The 27,904-nt window shown below is 43.1% G+C and overlaps 1 protein-coding gene across 3 annotated transcripts in view; it reads right to left on the reverse strand.

Moving 5' to 3' along the window:
- Grin2b (glutamate ionotropic receptor NMDA type subunit 2B) overlaps window positions 1-27,904 on the reverse strand; it is a 454,116-nt gene that overhangs the window by 310,624 nt on the left and 115,588 nt on the right. For all 3 annotated transcript variants that reach the window (XM_051155469.1, XM_051155468.1, XM_051155467.1), the window contains exon 2: window positions 14,297-14,725. In XM_051155469.1, coding sequence (XP_051011426.1) covers window positions 14,297-14,707 — 411 coding nt within the window. In that variant the 5' untranslated portion in view covers window positions 14,708-14,725. The remainder of the gene's footprint in view (window positions 1-14,296; window positions 14,726-27,904) is intronic.

A 27,904-nucleotide genomic window follows, 5' to 3' on the forward strand; every position in this document is an offset into this window, starting at 1 on the left:
ATCAACCTCATACAGGAAGTCTCTCTTCCAGACTCTATCTCCAGGACCGTCAGTGGTAGAGACTGTAAAATGCTTTTTTGCATGGATGAATAAATGAAGAGAAAGGGTGGTTTTTGTTGAATGAAGTTCCTAAATCTTGGCTGATACCTTAGGAAATGCCATTGCCTGGATTAAATGAAGTCAGGTGACTGCTAGGCAATTTAGCAAGTTATGGGAACTGCCTGTGTTCATCTTTCAAGATCTGAAAAAAAAAAAAAAAAAAAAAAGTCTCTTTTCTCTCTTGAATGTGTGCTAATAAAGCCAAGATTGACTGGACTCAAGCGCTTTGTTGGATGAAAGATTTACTCTGCTGCCTCGCATGGAACCCCTAACCCGAGGCACCTCATTTGGCCACGTGTGTTAGAAATAAAATGGAAATGCAGACTCTAACTCTAGTTCTGATGCCAAGATGAAGGCTGGTACCTGGCCAGATGTGAAGAAGGGAGGGGGAATAGAGATAGCAGTCCAGAGAGAGATAAGGACCGGCTTTGCCAGTAACGAGGGAGATTAATCCTATTATCCATTTTCATTTGGATTTAAAACACTTTGCTCTTAATTGCAGCGCACATCTGCTGCCCTAAAATAATGAATTCACACATACATCTACTAAATAGGTATTAAGGGCTTACAATATGCTAAATGTAAGCTAGGTTCTGGGAATGCTTGGAGGAGAAAGACACAGTCCCTGCCCTTGCAAAGCTTGTAGGCTTCTAGCAGGCAGGACAGAGAATAAAAAAGGGCTGCAATTAGATAGAGTCATAATCGTGGCTATAAAAAGGATGCAATGGAAGGGAAAAGAAGTTTTGGCTTAAAGGTAGGGAAGATGCGATGCTGCTCCCGACTGGGTTGAGATGCACATAGGAACGGGTATAGATAATGTCTCTGCATCTGTAAGGGCATTTTCAGAGATAAATCATAACTTAAAAAAAAAAAAAACTTTTAAAAAAGGGAGGGGTTAATGCACCCATGGACTCAAGCTTTAAGTACAGGAGGTGGTAGACTCATGGAAAGTGAGACTTGGTTATAGGAAGTAGCTCCCTGGGGGTAGCTCCTCAGCTCCACTGTGGCTGTGTTTTTGCCCTGAGCACTTCCTGGTACGGTTCCCCTCTACTTCCTGTCTGCCACGTCAGCCATCCCACCACACTCTCCCCAACATGGTGAACTGACACCTCTAAGCCAAAGCCTTCCCCCCCTTAAGTTGGTGTTGCCAGGTATTTTGGTCATGGTAGCGAAGACAGATACCTTACAGAGAGAAGCACTGGACGTGTGAGGACATGGGGGAAAGGACACTGTCAGTGAGCTGTGCCATCTGGGCCTGGGAAGTAAAAAGATGCCAGCATCTGGACTTGAACACACACACACACACACACACACACACACACCAAACAAACAAAACCCAAACGTACAGAGTGCAGGAAGAGATGCAATGCCTAAAAAACAAACCTCTCTTTGCACATTTCTTCTAGGGAGGCCCACAGGAGAACAGCTAAGGAGATCACAGGCACTGCACCTTGTTAGCATTGGCCCTGGTCTGCAGAGGCCCAGGAAGTGAGAGAACACTGTCCTCAGACAGAAGAGCATCCAAAGTGCTAGGAGAGTTCTAATCAGACAGTTAAGGACGTATCTCTTTATTTATCTTATTAGCCACTCTTTTCCAGGTATTTCCTAACCACCGTGTATATGGTGCATGTGAATGTTTGTCTAGGTGTGTACACATGCGTGTTCACATGCACACAGGCTGAAGTGAAGCAGGGAGTGTCATTCATCACATAATTGTTTTGAGACAATGTCTCTCACTCAATCTGAAGCTTATCGATCCAGCCAGGCTGTCTGGCTGATGAACTTCAGGAATATGCCTATCTTATCCTTTCAAGTGCTCGGGTGATAGATATGCACCTCCATGCCCAGGTTGTGCCAGGAATCCAAAATCAGATACCCATGCTTGGAAGCGGAATACCTGACCAACTGTGCCATCTCCCCTGACTCTTCAACACTTTGATCATCCTTATTCAATGCTCTAAGGGTCAGAGTCTCCTTGACTCTTTATCTTATAGATTAAGAAACTAAGGCTCAAAAAAAGTAAAATAGTAATAATAATACCAACAACAACAACAATAATAATAGATCCCATTGCGGCACATAAACAGGAGTAAGGACAGGAAACAGCTTAGCCAATGACATTCTGTGTTTCCCTCCGATACTATGACAAAGTATTACATAGTAGGTGGCTTTTAAAAAGTAGAAATGAATGTTGTCTCCACCACTGTAGAGAGCAAAGTCCCGAAATCAAGATGACTCTGTTATGCAAGTGATCTTTTTTGAAGACTCGGGAAGGTTCCTTCCTTGCCCCTCCCAGCTTCAAGTGGCTTTGTTGGCTTGTGGCTTAGTCACTCCAGCCTGCCCCTTTTACCCAGGTATCTCTGGGCCTATGTCTTTCTTCTCTTCTGTCTCTTAGGAGGATATCTGTCACTTAACTTTGGGTCTATCCAAACAATCCAAGATGATGCTACCATCATGAGCTATTTTATTACACTTGCAAAGACCCTTTTCTAGAGTAGCTCATGGTGACAGCCAATTTCTACTGTCAGCCTGAGTCACCTCAGAGACTGGTGCAGCCAGCATGCCTAGTGTGCCTGAGGATGCTTTTACAGAAGATTAACAGAGGAGAGAAGACACTACCTCAGTGTGGGTGGTACCGCGGAGGGAAAGGAAAAAGCATTTCTAGCACCAGCATCCCATTGCCTGCCTCTTATCCACCATGAATGTGAACCACAGTGCTCTGCCATGCCTTCCTCCACTCGATGGGCCAGCATCTTTAAAAGTGTGAGCCAGAACAAACCTTTCCATGTTCAGGTTGTTTCCACCAGATATACTACCATACCGATAAGAACAATAACTAACATTTGTAGGTTTTACCAGTTAGGGCATTAAGCATATCTTTTTTTCTTTCTTTCTTTCTTTTTTTTTTTTTTAGAGTCACCATTCAACTCAATTAGTGTGTGTACTGAATGCACAGTTCAATTTTTAAAGGCTGTCAACATGTCACATACAATGCCAAGTGCTGGGAATATACAACTCCTAATTCCCACAGCAAGCTACCCTATGGCATAGGGGCGTGATGGAGGGTGAGCAAGTTAGGAAGAAGCATAAAGAGACCAACCAATGGGAGGGAAATGGCATGTTCCAAAGGTCTGAGTCAGAAGAGAGGTTTTGCTGAAGGAAGAGAATGAGTCCTCTTGGACAGTGGGTAGGTGATATTGAGGGACAAGCACGACAGTGTTCTAAGGAGTGAAGGAAGCATAGACAAAGGCACAGAGACATAAGCCAGCCAAGCCCATCCGGGGAGCTGTAAATAATTTAGTGTGGCTTGACATTGCTGTTCAAGGGCAGGGAGACTAAGAGAGATCTTGGTAAGGCAGTCTGGGCCCTGACCAAAGAGGATGTCATATTCCAAGCTGTGGGAAACTAGAGCAAGGTTTTAGGCCAAACCGTGACGTGAGTCTCTGAGGAATCTCAAGTGAGCTTACCCTAGTAGTACAGGTAAGGGACGGTAGTGACAGCTCTCTGGTCCGGCAGGGTGCACGGGGTGGGGACCCAGTGGAGATATCCTAAGAAGGTGGGATGAACTCCGTATAGAACTTCATTATTGCTTGAGATGAGAAAGTAGCCTTGGCTGTTTCCCCAACTGGTAACTACCCGCCTCTGAGAGTGTACCCTCTCTTGAGCTGCCTTCTGAGTGCCTTTTTCTTCTTGCTGTCTACGTTCCCTCTCTTCCCTTGCTTTTCTTCTTCTCCTACTGTCATCAGAGGACTTCTGTCTGACTGTCACTCTGCTCTTCACCTGTCCTGGCCACCTACAAATCATGCTGCCATCAGCTTCTGTTCCTGACCCCCTGCGCCCAAGGCTCCGTTCTTGACTCCCAGTATGCAATCTTCTGTGCTTTGGCTCAGGACCCAGGGCTCTGGCCTCGATTGCATGCACCTGCTGTTCCATCTGAACACCGCTAACCTCCAGGATCTACTCTTGACCCCTGGGCCTAAAGTTCTGCTCCTGACCCACCCACTGCCCTCAACAGTTCACCCTGACCCCCTTGCCCTGTCTTTACACTGTTCACTCCCAGCCTTACTGTGCTCATGTCTTCAACCATCTTCTTCCTATAAATGAGAAGATCTAACTAATAAATATAATCTAGACCCAGCCCACCAAGCTCCCTACCTCTAAACCCTAATCCAACGGCTTACTACACAGTCCTACTTCTGGGTGGCCTTTCCATAGCATAGCCCTAGTCACTCCCATTCCCACTGTCACCAATCTGTGACATATCTAATTACTCCTGTCATCATAACTCTTGTGACTAGCATTTAAAAAAGTCAACAGCACTCAGTGCCTCAAAAGGTCAAGAATGACTTGAAAATCTATCGTCTTCGGCAGTTTGGAGAAAGTGAGAGATGAAGAGGTAAAAACTATGATTTGAGGCCACCTTTTAAGGTCAGAATAAAAGGAGCGAATGAGGAGCTTTCATGTTTGCTCATATTTGTTAATATAGATGTGATCTGAGTGTGATTGTGAGTCACAGGGATATTTCTCCATAGATATACAACTAATATTTTGAGTGAAACTATTCTTGACCATGGATGATAATACATACTATGGGATACTTCACATACTTGGTGTCTGGAGTTTACATGTCTGTGATGCATATGGAAGCACGCACACACAGCAGTCATTATGACATCACACCAAGTCCCGATATACCTTCAAACATCTCCTAAGAATCCCTAATAGCAAAGGTGTAAAGAAGAAAGAATAATAACAAGGTCAAAGACAAGAGCTGTTGAGTGAGGATCCAGCACCAGAGCGTGGTGCCTTCAGCAATCGGTCAGGCCTCCATCAGTAAGTAGTTTCTGAACATACCATAACAAAAATTAACTCAAAATCAAACATTTAGTGAATCAAGATACTTCCAGCCCTCCCCACTTGTGCTGGACTATGGGACCTCACATATGTAGCCTTAGTTCTGAACACACAACATGCACATTTTTCAGTGTGCATGCCTTCATGCCATAGCACCCATCTCAGATGTGAGATTATTGTGTGTTATAAACAGCATTTTTTTACTATATACATAAAGTTCTTGGTTTTTATTGAAACATAATAATTTAATTGTGGAAAACAAAAACTTTATGTTTTCTGACCTTCATTCCTCAGCGTGCAAATATCCAGTTTATATCTTAAGATTGTATCATTTTAAAAATGTCTAATTTTAAAAATCACCATTTGAGTTACTGACTTAAGTATTATCTTTAAAAAAAAGAGAGAGAGAGAAATCATGAGATGAGTTTGGATTTTGGATTAGGGCTGAATTTCCAGCATTTCTGAAATGCCCTCCTTCTGCCATTTTTTACTATGTGCTTATGTGAACAATAGCTACTAATAGTACTGACTATTATGAATTCAAAATACCAGTCAAATCTGAAGAACACTAAAGGTGTACTGTCCTGCAGTACCAAACACTCAGCCAGGATTTAATTCTTTATGTAAAACGAAATGAGCAGGATCCATCTCATTACTATTTAAATTTGCTCTCACCTGGGAAACTGTACAGATACCAAAGAATTGTTTTAAAATAAATTTCTTTATGATTTACTATCATTAGTGTTTGGTTTAGATAATTACTTTATTTACCTTTATACTTAGGGTCACACAAAATTTTCTCAAGCAAAAAGGGGTCACTAGAGGAAGAATTCAGGAAGCTGTGCTCTGGAGGACAACTGAGAGACCAGAGGAAGGGCACAGGAGCGGCATTTGAGATGAGGCCAGAGGAATGAGAGATGTTTGGGCTTTTGAATCATAAGGATATTAGCTGAATTCCTAATTGTTGTTTTCTTTGAGAGACACCTTCAAAGCCATTCCCACCTCCATGTCCCCTTGCTCTCCTACCACGGATACTGGACACCTCCAAGGCCAGCCATGTGACTGACATCACTTAGTACAATGAGTTGAGGCTGTAGGGAAGACCTCAGCTTCCTGATCCAACTCTCTCCTGACATCTGTCCCCTCCCTGATTAAGAATGTGATGTCAATGGTAAGGACACCCACATCCCAACCATGACAAAAACAAAAACAAACAAACAAAAAAAACAAAGGACAGCACCCATCAGTCCTGGCATCATTCAGCCGGACCCACCTCCAGAGGGGTAACTGCTCCACCCTCTCTTCCTGGGACACTATTTGTCTACGCCATTGTGACCAGATCGCCACCTAGAGGTCCTGGGAAGCATTACTAACGCTCTTTGACCTAACAGCTTCCTCATCTGTAAGAGCAAGACAAACTGCCTCATAAATTAAACAAAAACATAGGATGAGATCCTATGTGTGAGGTGAATAGGTGGAATCAAGTGACTGGGCCAGAGCTTGATGGAAGTAAATGATTATTAATGTCAGTCTTTCTCATCATAACTGCATAACAACGTACAATAATGAAGCCACCGGGTCTCAGATGAAGGAAACAAATGCCCTAAGGGCTTCTCTTTCACTTAATAAAGATGCCATTTTCCTTCAAGAATGATGTGCTGTATGAACATACACCACAGCACACACAAAAGTGCTGAGTTTTACCAGGCATCACGTCTCTTGCTTCCTAAGGCTCACTCTGAACCTGGTGTTTTTGTGCCCTGCCCGCCCCCCCCCCCACCCCCGTCTTTGAGACACTTAGCAAGTTTGAATGGCAGGACCAAGGTCACAAGGCTGCAAGTGACAAGCCACACCCACTGGCTCCACAGCCAACACTTTCTTCTTGCTGTGCTACTGTACTCGTGTGGACACCATCACTTTCCTGAAGGGTGGATGAGGAGTGATGCTAACGTATAACTTCACTTTCACCATCTTTATTTCTGTAAAAAAAAAAAAAAACATGCTTAAGTCTTCAATTTTTACAAGCAAAATAATAATGGCCCCAGGGCAAGTTGGCAGTCTTCTCAAGGTTCATTTTTAAAGAGATGGTGTGTAGGCTCATCAGAAAAGTATGCCATAGAGATAGAAAGATCTAGGATCAGCGTAGAGCAGAGCGCTGTGTATACATGCAGTTCCCAGTACCTTAGAGAGAGCTGCTTGTCAATCTTTCCCCAAAGTAAAAGTGAAGGAAAAAGAGAAAGCTGGGGAGAAGCTACAGCCCAGACAGGCAGTTCTGTCCTGGGTTTTTCCTTCCTTGGGTATGAACTGGGAGAAGAATTCATGGTTTTAGAATCTGGTCTGACAGTTCTAGCTCCTAGACTTTGTCAAAGGTACATAAACACTCACATACAGATTCTCCATCAACAGAAACGAAATGCAGGGCTTGCCTCATAGGATTGCATGAGAAAATAAGATGCTCACTAACAAACACCAGGCATATGCTCTACCCTACATCTGAAACACTAGGAGACCAGTTTGCTGCTAGAATACCATGTCCCAGGCAACAAAAAGTAGTTGAAAAACCAAAACGCTTCAGAAACTGCAGGAAAGACACTGGGCAAAGGCACATATAACGTGTAGTTATCCTGGTTTAAATGTGGTGCTAGTTAAAGAAGTCCACATGAGAAAATGGGGGCGGGGGTGCAAAGGTCATGGGCTTATCTGTTTTCTCCAAATGAACTGTCAAAGTGGACAATGAACTGTGGAGAGACAGAGAGAGAGCGTGAGAGAGAGAGAGAGAGAGAGAGAGAGAGAGAGAGAGAGAGAGGAAGAAACAAGACCCATTATCCTATCTACACAAAACAAAACAACAACAACAAAAATTTAAAAAACAGAAACACCCAAAATGCTCCTTGGAGCATCAGTGCCTGACTGCACCTTTTAGAAAGGAGACAGTTGGAGCACAGAGAGTACAGTGACCATGCACTGGGCGTTCCATGAGGAGAATGGCTCAGGTGCAAGTTTTGGAGTCAGTCTTTTGCTCTGAGCAACCCATCTGCTCTGAAGCCCGACCCTCACCCAGCACACCATACCCTCTCCTATCCATACAGCTGTAGAGCTCAGATCTCACTTCATCTCCCTGGCCCTCCCCCTCGCCATCCCGCTACAATCTCCACCCTTCTGTTTTGTGTCCCACCTCCTTCCCCGGGGGGCCATTTTCATCATCACTGATGCGGGGGCAGAACAACTTTCAAGGACTCTGGTGTTCCTTATAGAATGTCTGTTTGCTGGGTACCATTCCAACATTTTTCACATATTTTCTTTTTATCTTCAAAATGATGTAAATTGGGTAGAAGGAAACCAATTCATATCTTACAAACTGTCTACTGAGCCTCATATCACTTAAGTGGTGATTGCCTAAATTTCCCAAACTCATCAGAATGGAGATTGAAATGTGTGACTTATAATTCTTAATTCTGTGTCTTATGAAGCAAAATTGTACACAGAAAGCATAGGTTTCCAAACATGTGTCTCTGGGAGTTGAATTCCAATTTACTGCTCACTGCAAGCCATGGTGCTCTGGACTGTCTACTTAACATCTCAAAGCTAAAATGTGAAAACCCGATCAATTGAGAAAGCTCCTGGAAAGAAATGGAAATGCCTCTAGCCTCGTTTCAGATCAGCATCCTAAATCCAGGATCTCAGGGAGAATAAAAGCAATTAGGACAGGACAAAATAAAATACGTTATTTATTCTCAGGTGAGGGACTGCCAAGAAGCACCTCATACATTTTTAAACATTCCTCGTTACTACTTTCAACAGTCTTCTACTACAAGTCGCTTTTTCTGGCGTGGGTGTACTTTTTTTGGCCAAGGCAAGCTTCCATACTCGAATGAACTTCAACCTCCTAGACGGGACAAGAGACTCCAGTGCCCTTCTGCAGAGCTCTCTCCCAGATTTTTCTCCCGAGTTTTCTTTTTCAGTGTTATCCGGCACTTATTGATCGAGTTATATGCTACATATCTCAGTTAATCCTCAACAACTTACTAACAGATGCTCTCTTCCCCACTTCTCAGGGCAGGGGACTAAGGTTGAACATAACAAGATGGTGAGTAAACCAGTCCCACATCCTGGAAGTGGTGGTTGAAGCCACTCAAACTCCAGCTCCTGAGTTCTCAGCTGCTCAGCTTCATTTCCTCCTGTGCTTCTTTCCACCATAGTATAATGTGCATTTTCCTCACTGAAAGCCGAACACCAGCGCTTTTATTGTTCAGCTAGTGTATGCAAATGTGAGTGCACACTATTTGACCAGATGCTGAGGCAGATCTGGGTGTCTCCTCCATCACCAACCCTACATCTGACAGAAGGCTAATAGTCCAGATCTATAAGGAACTCAAGAAATTAGACACCAACATAATAAATAACGCAATTAAAATGGGGTACAGAGCTAAACAGAGAATTCTCAACTGAGGAATCTCAAATGGCCAAGAAGCACTTAAAGAAATGTTCAACATCCTTAGTCCTCAGGGAAATGCAAATCAAAACAACGCTGAGATCCCGTCTTACACCTGTCAGAATAGCTAAGATCAAAAATATAAGTGACAGCACATGCTAGTGATGATGTGGAGTGAGGGGAACACTCCTCCGTTGCTGGTAGGAGTGCAAACTTGTACAACCACTTTGGAAATCAATCTGGTACTTTCTCAGAAAATCGGGAATATATCTACCTTAAGACCCAGCTATTCCACTCTTCTTGGGCATATAACCAAAAGATCATACAACAAAGACACATGCTCAACTATGTTCATAGCAGCCTTATTTGTAATAGGCAGAAACTGGAAACAAGTTAGATGTCCCTCAACCGAAGAATGGATAAAGAAAATGTGGTACATTTACAAAATGGACTACTACTCAGATATTAAAAACAAGGACATAATTACATTTGCAGGCAATAGATAAAACTAGAAAAGATCGTCCTGAGTGAGTTAACCCAAACCCAGAAAGACACACATGGTATGCACTCACTTCTAAGTGGATATTGACCATAAAGTACAGGATAACCATGCTGAAATCCACAGAGCCAAAGAAGTTAAGTAACAGAGAGGCCAATGAGTATCCTTGAACCTTGCTCAGAAGGGGAAATAAAATAAACATCTGAAGTAGATGGAGGAAGGGAACTGGGTGAGAGAGGGGGTAAGGAGGGATATGGGGGTAGGAATCAGGTGTGAGGAGGGTTGAGGGGGAAAGAGTACTGGGAAAAAGAACAGTATCAGTAGGGGGGGCATCTCTGGAAGTAGGAGGCTCCCATGACTCTATAGGAGTGACCCTAGCTGAAACTTCTAGCAGCAGGGGATATGGAGTCTGAAGTTGCCACTTTCTATAGTCAGGTGGGACTTCCAGTGGAGGGAAGGGGACACCAACCCATCCATAAAACCTGTGACTCAAAATTTGTCCCACCTACAAGATGTGTAGGGGTAATGATGCTATAGGCTATTTGATCCCATGGTGCACCCTGAGATTGTGAACTGTAAAAAAAAAAAAAACTGTTTCCAGTTGTGGAGTGGCTCATCCCCAGCACACACCTTTAATCCAAGAGCTAAGTAAAGTCAACCCTAGGTCAAGAGGTGGAGCAAGAAACCAGCTGGCAGGGATTAAACAGAAAGGAGGGACATTGGAAGAAGGTTAGTTAAGACATTGTAGAGAAGAAGAGGGGCTTTTGGTTTTTTCCTTCTGGGACATGAACTGAGTATAACAGCTCCTTTTCCTTCTGGGATGTGAGCAGAGTAAGAAGGTCAGCTAGGCACTTTCTCTGCCTCTCTGAGCTAATAGGTTTTCACCCCAGCAGCTACTTTTGGAGTCTTCATTGGTAAAAATTGAACAATTGGGACAGCGATTGAGCAATGGCCAACTTGAGACCCTCCCCAAGGAAGAGAGCCAACCCCTGCCACTATCAGTGATACTCTGCTATGCTTGCAGACTGGAGCCTAGCGTAACTGTCTTCTGAGAGGCTTCATCCAGCAGCTGATGGGAAAAGATGCAGAGACCCACAGCCAAAAAATAGTCAGAGCTCAGAAGGTCTCATGGAAGAGCGAGCAGAAAGATTGAGGGAGCCTGAGGGGTCAAGGACACCACAAGAAGACCTACAGAGCAAACTACCTTGGGCCCATGGGGGCTCAAAGAGACTCAATCACCAAACAAAAAGCATGCATGGGCTGGACTTATGCTTCCTACACACGTATAGCAGATGTGCGGCTTGTTCTTCATGTGGGTCCCCTAACAACTGGAGTGGGGTTTGTCTCTAACTCTTTTGCCTGCCTTTAATCCCTTTCACATAGCTGGGTTCCATTCTCTGTCCTTAGGGGGAGAGGAAGCACTTAGTCTTGCAGTAACTTGATGTGCCAGGGTGGATTGGTATCAATTGGGGTTTGGGGGCTCTCCTTCTCTGAGAAGAAGGGAAAGGGGGAGAGGGATGTGAGGGTGGGACTTGGAGAGGAAGAAGGAGGAGTTGTGATAAGGCTATAAATTGATTAAATTAATTAATGAATGAAAAAGAGAAACATTAACAACAACAACAACAAACCTGACCTCAGGATTTGAGGCCAACACTTTTCTCCTGTGAACTAGAGGGCTCCTTATTTGATTTCATGCAGATCCTTCAAGCCTGTGCACATTCCTGGGCACAGCCTGGGGAATCTAGTCTATCCTCTCAGTGCCTCTGACCCTGTGGTACCACCCTGAGGCCATCATCAGCCCTACCCCCTACCCTCCATGGCCAACCATCCAGCTCTCTCCGAAAATCAGCACCTTCTTCCTTCTTCCTCTTTCTGACTTTGGGCCAAAACTCAATTAGACATTATTTACTCTATGTTAGGACTTCTTCCAAAATGCTCACTGCTCATCTCCTTTACTAATGGGGAGAAGTAAAGGTGAGATGAGGTTTTTGGATGAGGTAACACTGGGGACAGGGAGGAGAGTGCTCCCTCACCAGAGTGACTCTCCTGACAGAGAACCCTGAGAGCCACACTACTAGATCAATTCTACCTGCTACCCCTAGGAGGCAGTAGCGAGCAGGTTCTCTGTAGACTTGTGCTGCCCTGCTTCTTGCTTGTTCATCTTCTCCTGCAGCGAGCCTTCGGCATAACCTGACACTGAATCAGGTGCTAGAGTACTATGACATTTCCAACAATGCCGTAGGACAAAGGAGAAAGGAGCAAGTAAGAAGGTTTATGAAGGCCCGCCCCCCAGCCCAGCCTCATCCTTTTCTTAGGGACAACAAGGCATGCGGTTGGCGACTACAGTTAAAGTCCTACAGCACCAGGTCCTAAAGCACCACTCTCGATGTGCTATTCTGTCTCTTTGAGCCTTAGCTTCCCATCTGAAAGAGATGTATTGCCACTTAGCTCAGTGGTATTAAATAAAATAACGCACAGACGGGCTAACTGCCTCGCATACAGTGAACACTCTCAAAGCACCCAGAATGCAGAATGCACCAGGGAGCAAGAAAGCCCAACCTCCACCCAGGTTGCACCTCAGCTCATAGTTTTATATTCACGTTGAGAATTTGCAAGAGGTACCAGGGGGATGCAACCAATCAGCTCATGCACAGGCTCCCTACTCAAGGGAAATAATGTAGGCTAGCAATAACTCAAATGAGCAACAACAACAACAACAAAATCATTTTTTTATCTGTTGTGCTCTGGAAAGAAGCACATGCTTATTTATGATTTTAAAATTTGGCTCTTAATCATGTCACCATCCTTCCAGTGCAATATTGTACCCTTAGAATGCCACGCATAAAATAAAGCATAATTTACCAAGACAACAATCTTTTAAAATGTCTACCCCGAGACAAACACTCAGTGGGTTTGGCCACAGTTGGTACCTTTTCCACTGTGTTTGAACTCATCCTACTTCCGGGCATGAGCGACTTCTGCCAACATTTGCTTTCTAAAATTCATTTAGGTGTCCACATGAACACAGAAACAGCTTTCTCACAGGACACAGAAACCTCTCCAAACCCTGTTGTCAGCCCAGCCCTCCTGAGACTGAGCTATGGCAAGGAGAAGCAGCAGTCACCCTTCATGGTGCCAACAGATGGTGACGCTGGTCACAAGGGGTCATTCTCTGCTAGAGCTGTGCCGTGGTGGGTCTCATCTGGTCAAGCAACATGCTTGTGGTGGTCAGGCGAGGCTTGGGGTGCTCACAAACATTCTTGACCACACAGCACCCTTTAGATAAGAACCCTAAAGGCAGCTCCTAGTGTGACAATACAAAGCCTAGCTGACAGCACTAAGGCAGAGGTGGTTATGAACGTGACTAACGTTGTAGGTATTGCTGGGAGGTGGATCACTCTAAGATGGAAGAGAGCAGGTGTGAGGGCTATGGAAGCTAAGCACTGATTATCAGTGAGGAGACACAACAGAATAACTAACAATGGTGTAAAAAGTTCAAGTGGAACATTTTTTTCTCTCTGTGATTTCAGACTCAGTGCTAATGTCAAGAATCCATCTGCCATTAGACATTTAACCTAACGTGAGCTCAATAGTTTCCTTTCTGAGGCTTCAAAGCAATGTTTTCAGCTTTCACTGCCTCTAGAATCATCTGAGGAGGTTTTCAGATCCCAGAATCCCAGGATGTGGTGAAACCACCTCTCCAGGTGACTCCAGTGATGGAGAGAATGTGGCTGTTGTGATTGAGGGGCTAATACACATTTGAATGTGCAGATGCTGAGAGGTGGGTGGATACTTTTCTGTTCCTCTAACCTTTGGGTCTTCATGCACTGTCCTCACTGCCTGCCTTGGGGCATTTTTCTTTTTAAATGCTTGTGACCATTGTGGGGGAGAACATAATTTATCATGATAGACCAGAGGATGCTATATAATGTGGAAGGATCTACTCATATTCCTATTTGGAACAAAGCAATCTACCAAGACTCCAACCTTTAATAGATAGAACCCTATCTATTTAGTGATGGGACAGACACACGATCCTGTCCTAAACTCTAGACCAGGTATTTTCAACATTCCTAATGCCATGACTTTTTAATACAGTTTTTCCATGTTGTGGTGACCCCCCCAACTATAAAATTATTTTCGTTGCTACTTTATAACTATAATTTCGCAACTGTTATGAATCATAACGTAAATATCTGTGTTTTCCAATGGTCTTAGAGTCATCCAACCCCTGACAGGTTGCGACCCACAGGTTGAGAACCATTGCTGTAGGCTGTTCTACACCAGCACTGTTTCTCCTATTTGACTGTTTTCCACCTACTCGCTCACTCCATGTGTCTTGGTTAACTTCTGTCTTTAGTTTTGCCTTAACTACAACACATTGCTCGTTCCTCGGAATAGCCGCATTTTACCTTATCTGCCATTATCATCGATGAGCCCCCATGGATGCCCAGGATAGGGGTGAGAGTCTGAGCAGAAATGAAATCGAGGATCTGGGCGATGGCTTCCTGGTCAGTGTCGTCCGCGAACACCACGCCCTGGATCTTCCGGTCAGACATAAGATCGCAGATTCGGGTGATGATGCTCTTTGGGTCAGTTTCATTCATGGCGACCAGCTCCACCCGGGGAACTACTGAGAGATGATGGAAGTCATCTTTCTCGTGGGCGTCTTTTATGGCCACTTCGTCTGAAGTGCCCACGAGGATGACAGCGATGCCGATGCTGGGGGCGCTCTTTTGAGAACGAGCTTTGCTGCCTGATACAGCCAAGACGGCCAACACCAACCAGAACTTGGGAGAACAGCACTCCGCGCCGGGCTTCATCTTCAGCTCGTCGACTCTCTGAAAAGAGGAGGGAGAAGAATGGGTTAAAAACGTGGCCTTTGCTATAGAGGATATCTTTGAAGTGTCTGAATGCCAGAGAGTGAAGAACCTCATCTCTGTCTGCTGGCCATGAAATGCAGTCTCCTAATTCTGACGTTCACTGGGCATGATGAGAGAAAAGGAAATTTTCAAGAGCCTAATAAATCTTTGACCAAGATAAATGTGCAGTCAGCTGACAGAGATAAAGCTGGCGAGGATGTGCTGAGAAGTGTGAGCCAGCCAAACACACACACACACACACACACACACACACACACACACACACACACACACACACACACGAGACAGCAGAAGGGCTTGCTGTTGCTAGGACCCCTGGCACTGTAGTTACAACCATCCTTAAGCTGCCCTTGGCAAAGACTGGGCCAAGTGAGCTGCAAAAGGGGACTCAGCAGAGGCTGGCCACAAAACGCGGCCTGGATGAGATGAATCTAGCAAGCTCCAGGCATGGAGGCCACATGTTCTTGTTGCCTCGACTTCATGTTTGTTTGCCACCCAGAGAGTGACAGCCAGGAAATGCTTCGGTGTTTCCCTTTTAGAATCTGTCTCTTAACATTACATCAGAGATGCAATGCATGGGCACTTAATCTTAATTGATCTTTACAGGCACCCAGAAGGGAAAAAAATTAAAAGGAATATTAACATCTCATTTATAAGAGTTGATACCAAGGCTCAGTGATGCTAAGGGGTCCACTCAAGACTAACAAGTTAAGTAAAGCAGACTTAAAAAAAACAACAACAGATTCCTCTGTGTGTGTGTGTGTGTACTACATATATACAGGTACCCTCAGGGTCCAGAAGAGGCATGGAACTGGACTTATAAGTGACTGTAAGCTGTCAGCGTGGGTGCTGGAAACCCAGCAAGTACCGCACCATCTCTTTAGGCCCACGTGAACTCATCTGGAACCAATCTTCTGATTTTCATATTCTAACTTGGGTTCCATAGCACTACACACCCCACACTGCCTTCCACATCACCGATTACTGTACTACGTGAAGAAGTATTGTTCTGGCTTTCTCATGCATCAAAATACAGGAACAAGCAAACACTAGTCATAGCTAGAGTCGTGAAGGGCTAACCCTGAAGATGCTCTATTTTATTTCCAACCACAGCCTGTACCTGTGATTTCCCAAAATGATGGTCTATATATGTGTGTACAACTCACTTACCTTCTCCTACAAAGAGCCCCTCCCTTTTTATCCCCATGCAGGCTCCTTATGCATACCCCACAGAGCAGACAAAAGATGCAGAATTCCGTAGACTGTGAGCTGCCATCATTCCTCTGATGGTAAGCCATTTGTCGTCCTAAGTGCTTCTTATACTATGAGAATGGGTCCGGCCTGTATTACTTTCTTTTACATGACTATTATTTTTTTTATGGTACAGTATTATGCACTGTGCACTAGAAGATAGTTTCCTTACATGCAACCTTTCTGCCTCCCATGAAAGTTCTATAAATTAGATGTTTCATTCCCATTTCTCAAATGAAGAAACTGAAGCTCAAAACAGTTACGCAATCCTCCAAGGTCAACAGCGTTCCAGTCCCAAAATGCAAATAGATTAACATAGCACCATCCTCTAAGAAAACAGACTGCAAACTGTACCCAGGACCAGAAGATGCTTATTTTTCTATCAAACATAAAAACATGGTTTAATCTCTTCTGGCTTTTTGAGCAAAAAGAAAAAAGAGGGATATATATAGGGAACCTAAAAATTTGAGAATTTGGCTAACGAAAAAAGAAAAAGATTATAATGAAGGTATTGAACAGAGAAAGATCAGGAAGTATTCAAGCTGAGCAGACTGACCACAAAGGGCATTAGTGATTCGAGAGTGAGATGCTGGGACATTTTGTGGCTGAGGAAGCACAAAATCCAAGCCAGTTCTTGGCAGCAAACCTTCTGGAACTCTTGCTGTTACGGTCAGCCTTCGGCACTGCCAAGAGGAGACGTGTATCAGTTGCTTCTCCTGAAGAAAATAATATGGGCATCTCCATAGTTCACACCTTGCAAAGCTCACTCCTGATAGCTTTCTGGTCTCTCTGTTTCTGTAGAATTGAAGAAAGGCTCCCTAGGTTCCAAGAGCCCATGCTGACGGGCTGTGGATGGTCTGGCAGGCAACTGGGGACTGGGCACCTCCTTCCAGTGTCTGAAGAAAGGCAATAGGATCGCCAGGCTTGAGTACCACCAGATATTCAGTGGAAGACAGTTGAATTTAGTATCTCAAAGAAACGGGGACTATATGTATATATAAAAGGTCTGGCTCAGTTGCAGGGGCTGATTTTCAATGAGAACCCAGCGATTTAGAATTTGGCAAAAATTTGTCCACTTGCTTTAATCCAGTGGGATTCTAATCCTACAGTTACATTCCCCTAAATTAGATTTTTTCCACACTTAAAAGTGTCCTGCTCCACAATGACAGTTTATTAACTTTAATGCAGCTGATGCTCTCCTGTTTCAAGCTTTTATTTGCTCTCTTTAAACACTTCTTGTGTTCTTCCATTTTTCTCTCACACAATTTATTATACTCTTTTATGCAATGGCTAGTGGTGACATTCAACAAATAGGATCTGTTTTTCCCAAAGCATCTCTTTTATACTTGGGATGGAGCAAAGCTCTTTCCAAATAATACATTATGGGAGATAGCAGTGACAGAGGGACCATCCATGAGCTGAACAGAGACAAAGTTCTGAATACAAACTCAATTTCGGGGGAGGGGGAGAGGCATTTGAGAGAAAGTGTGTGGTCCAAGATTAATACTGCTGCTCCCTTCTTCAGACACACTGAGACTAGACAGGATGTGCCTAGTCTTTGCCGTCTCTCCTGTCCACTTTACTTCACCCTCCCCAGAAGCAGGAAGTGCTTCCTGTGACTCCTCACCAAATCCCATGAGGTCTACCAAATACTTGTGATTGGTTTAGTACACATAGACAACGGTGCATCTGCCCATCTTACCCAATAGGAGACCTCCTCACAAGCACACCTTTTAGGTGAGCTACCATGTACTGAGGGGCAACCACCTTGCAGATGATGTTTTCCCCTCATTCCCTTTCTTCCTCCGGTGGTGGGAATTGAACCCGAGACCTTGCATATGTTAAGCAAATGCTCTATAATTTAATATATCCCAACCGTGGACATTCGTTTTGATGCTGAGGATGCCATGAACATGTGCCCTATCATTCAAGATCATCATCTAAGAGAAGATATAGCCATTTTGTGTCCTTTCTATTTACATTCTTGGGAGGCAGCACTGCCTCATATACAGTAAACAGGAAAGACTCAATAAATTATAGCCAATTTTAGGTTCCTACCATTACATTAGACCACCCATAAAGCTGTGATATATAACAATTTGTGCTAGATTCTATGACTGGCAGAAGATTTTCATGCATCACTTGATTCCTATAAAAACACTGTAAGTCAAAATTCTCCCTGAGTTATAAATGAGAAAAGAGACCTGAGAGGTTAAATACATGATCAAGATCGTGTAGCAAGTTGGGCTTTATCTGATCCTAAAAGCCTTTGTTTTTCCATTCTGGAAGTACCTCTTAGGACAGGTAGATAGAAGGGAGAATACATGCATGAATGAATGAATGAACAAATGAATGAATGAATGAATGAGTGAGTGAAATTACTAACCTGGCTTTCAAGCAGCCTCATGTTAATGAAGTGCATTTGGGTGAGGTAGTCACCTAATTACTGTTGTCTGTTTTGTCTTTGGTGAAATCGGGATAATAGGCCTAACCTACATACCTGCAAGGGTTTGTGAAGATCAAATGCTAATATGTATAAGGAAGTGCTTTGAAGAATATAAAATACTCTGCAGATGCAAAGGGTGTTACTGTTAAGCTTTTAGAAGCTGTTCAAGGAGCTAGCTATTTTTGATAGCACAAAGTGAGCATGTGGGAGGTGGGGGTGAGAGCATGTCAGACAGAGACTGGGGGAATGCTAAGAGGAACTGAAAGCGCACATGGGGCTAAAGACATTAGTTCTCTTCTGAAATAACTTTCTGGAAAAGATGCCACATAATGTCCTCAGAGTAACAACTGTCTCTGCTGGCAGCACCCTGGTCATGTAGCTGAACTCAGGAGCCATTCAGGCTAGAGGCCGGTACTGAGTGTATATCATGATGCTCAAAGTCCTCAAATCCTGCTTTAAAGTCGTGCATAAAAGGGATGCAAATGGAATCAGCAAGAAGACAGCAGGATTAGACTGAGGATCACTGTTTCAGCACTCTGCTTCTCGGACATTTGGCCTGAGTAACCCACGCAGAAGGCTTCATTCTTTAAGGAGCATGGTGAGTACCAGAAACAGCCTACACACACTTGCTCCTAACTGTCTCTGCAGACATCTGGTGGAGGATGTGGGCCAACTCTTTTCTTAAAGAAAGCTGAGTCCCAGGATAACTTCCACAGGAAACATGAAATGTGATTTTGTAGGAAATTTTAAGTCAACGTTGCCAAGCACCACCCAGTCATGATGCTGTCTAGAGTCATTCCATTAAAAGAGCCTGTGACGGGAATATGACAGACAGTGGTCAATCAGGAACTAAAAGTTTGGGAACTAGACAGATGTCACTGCACATGCTTGTAATCCCCACACTTAGGAAATTGGAACAGAGGAATCTCAGACTTGACCAATCTGGGCTATGCAGGATGACCATGTCTAATAAAACAGTGGCAGTACCAGGCTTTAGGTCCAGGGGTTTCCCAAGCTACTAGGAAACCTGGGAAAGCTATGGTGTACAGGCATTAAAACCTGCCGCATGAGAAGGTAAGGAAAGTAAGGAGGCTTCACAGTGAAAGACATGATATGATGTTAACTGTTCTGAAGGTCAGTGTGAACATCTCAACATTAAGACACAAAGACAAAATCCAACAGTGAAAACATCAAAAGATAATGATAAAAGTCACATTGGCACTAAAATGATATAAGAATCCTGAGTACATATGAATCTAAAAATACAAGTTTCAGATGTAGAAAAGTCCAATTAAAATTTCCAAAAGGAACATAACATAACAGACAAAACATCTTATTAAGTAATACATAAAAGACTTTTTAAAAAGTATGAGCAAAAGCTTGAATTAATTCAGATATACAAATGCACACAAGAAAATACATATTAGTCTTAAATCTATAATGCACCAGTATATTCTATAGAATCAAAATGAAACCAGTGTCCATTTTAAAAATGTGTTTCAATGAGAAGTAAAATTATGTTTTGGCTTGATTTATTTGAGAAAGGGTCTCTCTTCTCAGCCCTGGCTGTCCTATGTAGACTAATGTGTAGACCAGGCTGTCCTCACACTCACAGAGATATATCCACACCTGGCTTTGAAATAACTTTTTTTTTTTAAATCACATATTCAAAACATTTAAAGAGGAAATAAAGAAAAACTGAGGTATGAATAATTTTACAGACTAACAGTGAGAATACCAAGTATCAATGCCTAGAGCATTTGGAAAAGAAAACTACACGTTTAATACATTCTAAGAAAAGAAACTGTTATTCATTGTAAATAATATTTATAATACTTATAACTAATATCTCACTTGGCCCCTGAGAAGAACAATTCTAAGTGCCAGAGGTGGGGGATGATGCCACGGAAACAGCATTGTCAAGATACAACAGGGCAGATGTACATAGGAATGCACATATCACTCACAGGGACTGTGCTACAACAAACAAGTCAGACCAGACAAAACCCCAGCATCAAGGAGCAGTGGGCATGGCGTCCACTCCTTGCCAAGAAGATCCATGCAAGCAATAGTTGCCGGAAGGAGGCACTTGGTTTTCTGCCATGGGACACTAAGTGCATCAGCCATGCTCCAGGGCAGGCCCCATGCTCAGCTATCGACACAAACTGAGCTCCATATGGTTTGTTGCTCGGTTTGTTTGTTTCTGTTTAAGAGAGAGAGAACAAAACATGGCGTTGGGTAGGTAGGAAGGAAGGTGGAAAAAGATCTCAGAGGAGTTAGCAGAGAGCAATGAATATCTGAAAAATATAATCTATGGAATTCCAAAAGAATAAATAAAATAAATATTTTTGTTTTATAGATATTTTGTTTCATGTTGCTTGTTTATTATGATTTCTAATTGTGTGTGTGTGTGTGTTCCTTGTGCCTTTTCATTTTTAAAAATTCTGATTTGTTTGCTTTTTAATTTTACCTAAAGAGAGGCAGAAAGAAGGTGTAGAGTCAGATGGGTGAGTAGGGAGGATCTGGGAGGAGAGAAGGGAGGGAAAGCCATGATCAGACTATATTGTATATGTTTTCAATAAAAATTAAATAAAACCAATGACAACAAATAGGTAAGAATGAAGAAATCAATGAAATGCAGTACAAAGGAAGGATATAAACAAACACAGAACGATCCTTCAAATGACAATTAAATAACAGAGTAATGAGATGAGTAATAGTCAGAAAATAATAGAAAAGTATAAAGAAAACATACATCTTCAAACATAATTACAACATATAAAGCAGAAATTATAAAATAAAGAAAGAAAATACTTTGAAATTGGTTGTTCTTAAACTTAATGTTTAATATTTAATAATGATATCAAATAGGAAAAGAAGTAGAAAAGAATGTCAAATTTTTAAAATAAAATAACTGGTTATTGAGACCCCCATCCAGAACATACCAAAACCACACCTTGCTTTATCCCAGTTTCTCCAGTTTGCATCCAACAACCCCCACCCTGCTCCACCTTTGCCAAAATACAAAAAAGTAAAAGCCTCAAACAGAACGAGATGATTATACGCCTCCATCAAATATGAAGATAAAGTCAAAAATAATATCTGAGCTAGCCAAAGCGGATGGTATATTTCTAATAATAAAACAACAACAACGGTCAAATGTGATTGATAACAAGAATCAAGGTGCCCTAACTATGGTCTCCTGATCAAAGCAATTTTACACTAAAGAACCAAAGGAGACATCCACAGGAGAATCCCAAACCAACAGAGAAAGCACATCGCACGAAGTGGAGTCCCTAGTTAGAGCAGAGAACATGACACATTTAAACAAGAAGATTCTTTGATGATGAGAGTAGATCCCAAGATTTTTCCTGTGAGCTACACACCAAAACCTTTGACCTTATTTCCTTTGTTACTGAGAAGGTTCAAGGGTAGTTTTTTAGAGTTCCTGGAAATACTAATAAAATAAATCAAGAAAATAAAGGCTTAGCCTTTATTGTATGCAAACATAAAATTCTAGCTACCTGGAAGCCTGAGGCAGGAGAATTCCAAGTTCAAGGTTTGTCTAGGGTACTTAGTGAGTCCAAAACCATCCTGATACCTAGTGAGGCTATTTAAAAAGATTGTTTTGGGGGCACTGGGCTGTAGGACAGTGGGATAGTGCTTGCCTCTCATGCTCAATGTCCACATCAGCACCACAAGTTGGAATCTCAAAGATAGGAGAGCAAAGAAGAAAACTGCCATTTCATTAAGAATGTAGTTATTGGGGGCTGGAGAGATGGCTCAGCAGTTAAGAGCACTGTCTGCTCTTCCAGAGGTCCTGAGTTCAATTCCCAGCAACCACGTGGTGGCTCACAACCATCTACAATGAGATCTGGTGCTCTCTTCTGATGTACATGTGCAGATGTACATGCAAGCAGAGCACTGTATATATAATAAATAAATCTTTTTTAACAAAGATTTCTCCATGGAGAATCTGGTAGGATGTAAGAACTGTGTGAATTAATGTGAGCTCCACAGGGCTTATAAATAAATGATCCTATTAAAAAAATAGCCAGGGTACAGTGGTACACCCCTGTAATCCCAGTACTCAGGGAGGGCAGGTGGATCTCTATGAGTTTGAGTCCAGCCTTATCTACAAAGTGAGTCAGGACAGCTGAGGATATAGAGAGAAACCCTGTGTCACCCCCACCCCAATCAATGCTTTTCTTCTAACCAACTAACAGAAAAGATGATTGGAAATTATTTAAGAATTAATAAGGAAAAGTTCTAATGAAACGTCTACAGAGAAAAATGTAAAACTCTATTGCAGGAGGTGGCAAAAGACTTCTTTGTCTGAACAAGTGACTCAGGTGAGTCAACCCAAGTCTATAAAACAGAAACAAAAGATTTTTTTCATTAGCACACATTTGTGATTTTAAGCTTCAACTTAGTGTGGCATGTACATGAAGCACCCACATGGGGCAAAAAGGAGAGAAAACATTGGGTACCCCTGGAACTGTGGTTATAGGCAGTTGTGCATCAACATGGGGAGTGACAGGAACGGAACCCTTCCTCTGCAAGAGCAGTAAGTGCTCATAACCACTGAGCCTTCCTTTCAGCCCCTTAAGTTGGAATTTTAAATGTTAACTATCTGGACCAGAGGTTTGGAGACGTGGCTCCATTGGTAGAGTACTTATCTAGCAGGCCTGAAGATTGGGGCTCAAGTCTCAGTAGTGTATAACCAGGCATGGTAATAATGGTAATATACACCTATAGCTCCTATGCTGGAGAGATGTCACAGGAGAATCAGGAGTTCAAGCTTGTCCTCCATTTCCTAGTGAGTTTGAAGCCAGACTAGAATAAAATTGTATGATACAAAAGACAGATCTAATCAAACAAAACTAAGCCTCTAAATGACAATGGCTACTAACTGTGTGTGTGTGTGTGTGTGTGTGTGTGTGACAGAGAGAGAGAGAGAGAGAGAAAATGTTAGGTGTTCTTGAGTCAGACACTCAGTTTGGGCAACAGATGCGCTCACTAGCCATGTGAAGCAGGCAGTGTGGGTAGCACAGATGAGGAGTCTGTACTGTCAGATGCCATTATGAAGAACAAGACCAACATCTATTTCTAGCAGGTGGAAAACAATGTCATCTACACAGTTTGCATGTTTGCTAGTCCAGTTTCAATCTCTAAAATATATTTAGGGCACCAGCAAAATGTCTAAGCGGGTAAAGGTGCTTATCATAGAACCCTGATGACCTGAGTTTGACCCTCAAAACTCACGGTGGAAGGAGAGAGGCCAATACATAAAGTGTTGCCCTCTGACCATCATATATGCATAACCATAATGTCCTTATCATCATCATCACCATCATCATCATCTAAAAATGTTAGGTACTTAAGGTCTACTAAGAATCAGCTAAATATAAACAAATAAGACATAAAAGGGGTCAACGTTTGTTTTGGGTTGACTCTAAACTTCACAGCCATGTCTGAGTTCTTTCTATTTCTTCCTTTTCACTGTATAACAACCATCTATTCTTGTATGGGGACTTGGGGCTCCCTGACACCTGCTTTGTCTTCAGAAAGGAACAGGGTAGGAAACTGTAGAACAGGGGCAGCTCTTGAGACTGAAACCCTCTGAAGGCAGCGAAGAACTCCATGTTGATTGGGACATCTTACAAACATGCCAAACCTGCATTTAAACGGTGTGGGCTACAGGGCCATAAGCAGGACTCTCTCCTGGTAACATACTTACATAAGTATGCTCCTATGGGGAATGAGTGTCAGCGTGTCACAGACACCACAGGCACAAATGATGCAGGTAGAAAACGAGTGAAAACAGATCCTAAGTCAAGTTGTTTCCGGAGAAGTGCATGGTGGAGAACAGCAGCAAGGATGGAGCGGAAGGAAAAGATGCAAGCAATAGATGCCTGGAAAGAAAACCATCCAGTCTTCATAACTCAGGAAAGGATGTTTCCTTAGGACCACCACTCTTCAGGTGCTCCACGAAAGTCTGCCCATCCAGCCAAGGGCAAAAGGGGCTCTGAGTTCACAGAGGTATTTCTGCCATGCCCTTGCTTACTCTACTGAGTAAGTGCCTACTTGCTCTTGCTCCATCAACCCATGTGACTGTTCTGTTCTGTGAACTTGCAGCAGCCAAACCCAGGGGTTTTTGTTGTTGTTGTTGTTGTTGTTTGTTTTGTTTTGTTTTTTTCAAGACAGGGTTTCTTGTGTTGTCCTGGCTGTCCTGGACTCCCTTCATAGGCCAGGATGGCCTTGAACTCACAGTGATCTGCCTGTCTCTCAAGTGCTGGGATTAAAGGCGTGCGACACCATTGCCCGGCTAAACCCAGGGTTTTCTATCTGAGCCTTCCTGCGCCTTGTGAACAAATGGATGCCAATTCTGCCATACGCAAGTTCTCAATGGAGAGTTGTACAGATAACTGACAAAGGATATCACTTTACACGAGTGTGTGTTAAGACAAACACAGATGATGAACTGCATTCTCGCCGTGAGCAACACTCATGGCTGCTTTTTTCCCTTTGATATTCTGCAGGAGGAGGCAGCACAATTGTTCAAAGTTTCTCTTCCACCATCTGCCCATGGTTCTTAATTATAATTCATTCACATGTCTCCAGGGACAGCGTAGGTAATCCTACTGGAAGCCAAGCCCTTTGAAGCCTGAGTCTCATTGTCACCGTTTTTGTAACCAATTTGGGCATTTGTGTGCTCTAACAGCAAAAGGGCATTTTTTAAATGTTAATAAAAATTATTGCCTTGTTCCTGACTACTAGGAGGGGGTGGGTAAGGAAAATAAATAGGATGGGTAAAGAAGAGCTGAGAAGCAGGGAAGACACAGCTGGAAAGAATCACAATGATTTTAGGACAACAGAGAGCAGAGACAGGAGATAGGCCACTCAACTCACAGCCACTTTGCTGAAAATGAGGTTCTGGGGTGCAGATAAACAATCGGTGCTGGACTCAATTAAAATATTGCTATTGAGCTGGGTGTGGTGGTGCACACCTTTAATCCCAGCACTCGGGAGGCAGAGGAAGGCCGATCTCTGTGAGTTCCAGGCCAGCCTGGTCTACAAAGTGCATCTAGGACAGCCAAGGCTACACAAGAAACCCTGTCACAAAACACACACACACACACACACACACACACACACACCAAAATGTGTGTGTGTGTGTGTGTGTGTCTATGACCTGAGCATAGGCCAAGCCACTCTATAGCCACCAAGAAAGTATTTGCTGAAAAACTCACAAAATTGGATCATAAGGGAAAGGGCAATGCTTTGCAGTTCATAGGCATGTGTTCAGCCCTTATTCTTTTGTGTGTGTACATGTTCACAGGTGTATGTGCACATGTGTACAGGAATGGGTGCGTGTACAAAGGACACCAGGGGTCAATGACAAGCATTGTCCTCAGTCACTTGCCACCTTACTTTGGAAGTTAGAGTCTCTCACTGAACCTATCAACTCAGGGAGGCTGGCTGGCCATCAGGATGCAGGGACCCACCTGTATCCCCAGGGCTAAGATTACAGGTACTCACTGCCATGCTTGGGTTCTTCCATGCATGCTGGGCATCTGAACTCATGTGGGACAAGCACTCTACCACTGGAACCCTTCCCCAGCCCTAGTAGTGAGAAAGGTTGTTTCTAAGGCCTGAGCATATCCCAAGCTACTATAGCCTTCATTCTTAACTTTGGCAAGCTCTTGGATCACTTTTTTTTTTTTTTTTTTTTTAGTTCTATACTCCTCAGCTCCTCTCTCCATAACATGTGAGATAATCTCCTTGTCAGAATTACTCTGAAAATTGACTTTTCTGACAAATGTTAATCAATCTTTTCTAAGTTCCTGAAGATACCCCAACATGGAATAGAGCCAATCTTCAAGAAGCCATGGCAAATGAGTTGGAAATCGCTGGCATGTCCTCAGAGCTCGCAGAGAGGGTGCCCTGTGTGCTGTGGGGCTCATCTACTGTTGCTGACAGAGGAACTGGGAATGTCTGGAAATAGACAGGAATGTGATGGCTCATTTTCATAGTCAACAGGACAGAATTTGGAATCACGCAGGAAACACACTCCTGGGCATATGTATGAGGATGCTTCCAGAGAGATATAACTGAGAATGGAAGATCCATCCATTCTGAATATAGTTGGCCTCATCCATGGGCTGGGGTACAATGCTGAATAAAAGGGAGGGGGCAGAAGGGGGGAGGAGGAAGGACACTGAGCACCGAGCATGAGAATTCATAAACACAGATGAAAGATTTCTTGCTTCCATGGCAATACCAAGCCTTTCCTTGAGTTGCTTTTGGTCAGGCACTTGTCACAAAAAAATTAACTAGTTCAACTAAAATAGAAATATGTGATAGGGTTTTAAGACACAGTGAAAAAACTCAATGCCCTAAGGTCCAAGGAGCTGGTGTTAAAATGTGGCGTGGACACTTGCCACGTTGGGAGAAAAGGGATGAGAGAAACAGACAACCCTTGGTCCTCATTTTCCTGCTTATAAAAGGAGGATTACCATCTTCTCACGGGGTCATTGTAAATATTAAACAATTTACTTGAAAGCATCTCACAAATAGAGGGCACCTGATATTTATTCACTGAGCGTGAATCTACTCTGTTCAGAGGCAGATAAGGAGTTTCTTTTGACTCAAATTACTTAGAAAGGAACCCAAGAGCTTCTGCCATCCTCCCCTGCTCTAACTGGAGTGCAATTTCCACTGACCTCAGAAATAGGCTGTTTTAAAGTCTGCACAGAACAATCTACCATGAGCTGTATTGAAAATAGACTTAAAATCTCAGGGTTGACCGGCAATGCTCCCTCCTCACCTCACCAGCCACTAAACAGCCTCTGCATTTCATGCTAAGTAATAGGGCGGCTTCAAGTATATCCAAATAGCCATCCACTGCATTTCAGAGTCATGTCTTCAGTCATCAGCTACAAAGGAAAGGAGATGGGAATACGAGTCCTGTAGGACTTAGTTCCCATTACGCCTGCCAATAAAATGACTCTTGTGCCAACCCTAATGAAATGACATATGGACTACATCTGTCTCCTTTCTCCATCCTCAGTACTTAACAAAGTGACATACATAAGATCAGTGCTCAATAAGTGCTTGTTCATGACTGGAATGAATAAACAATGGCAATAATGAGTCACCACCCTCCACTTCCCCCAATACTAAGACAAGTAAAGGCACTATTCTAGAACCTTGTTTCTGACAGGTTGATATTATACAAAGACCGTCCCAAGGTCAATGCTGTTTGCCAGTAATTACTTATATATCTAGGGTTACTTGCACATGTATGCATGTATACATGTAAGTGTAAATCAGTGGCCAGGTGAGTGTTATATGTAAGTGTACACATTAACCCCCTTCCTCTTGCCCTGTACTGATGAAACCCAGCACCCAGATATGACATAGTCTTCACCACTGAG

Source organism: Acomys russatus, chromosome 13 (genome assembly GCF_903995435.1).
Source record: "Acomys russatus chromosome 13, mAcoRus1.1, whole genome shotgun sequence".
Lineage (NCBI taxonomy): Eukaryota > Metazoa > Chordata > Mammalia > Rodentia > Muridae > Acomys > Acomys russatus.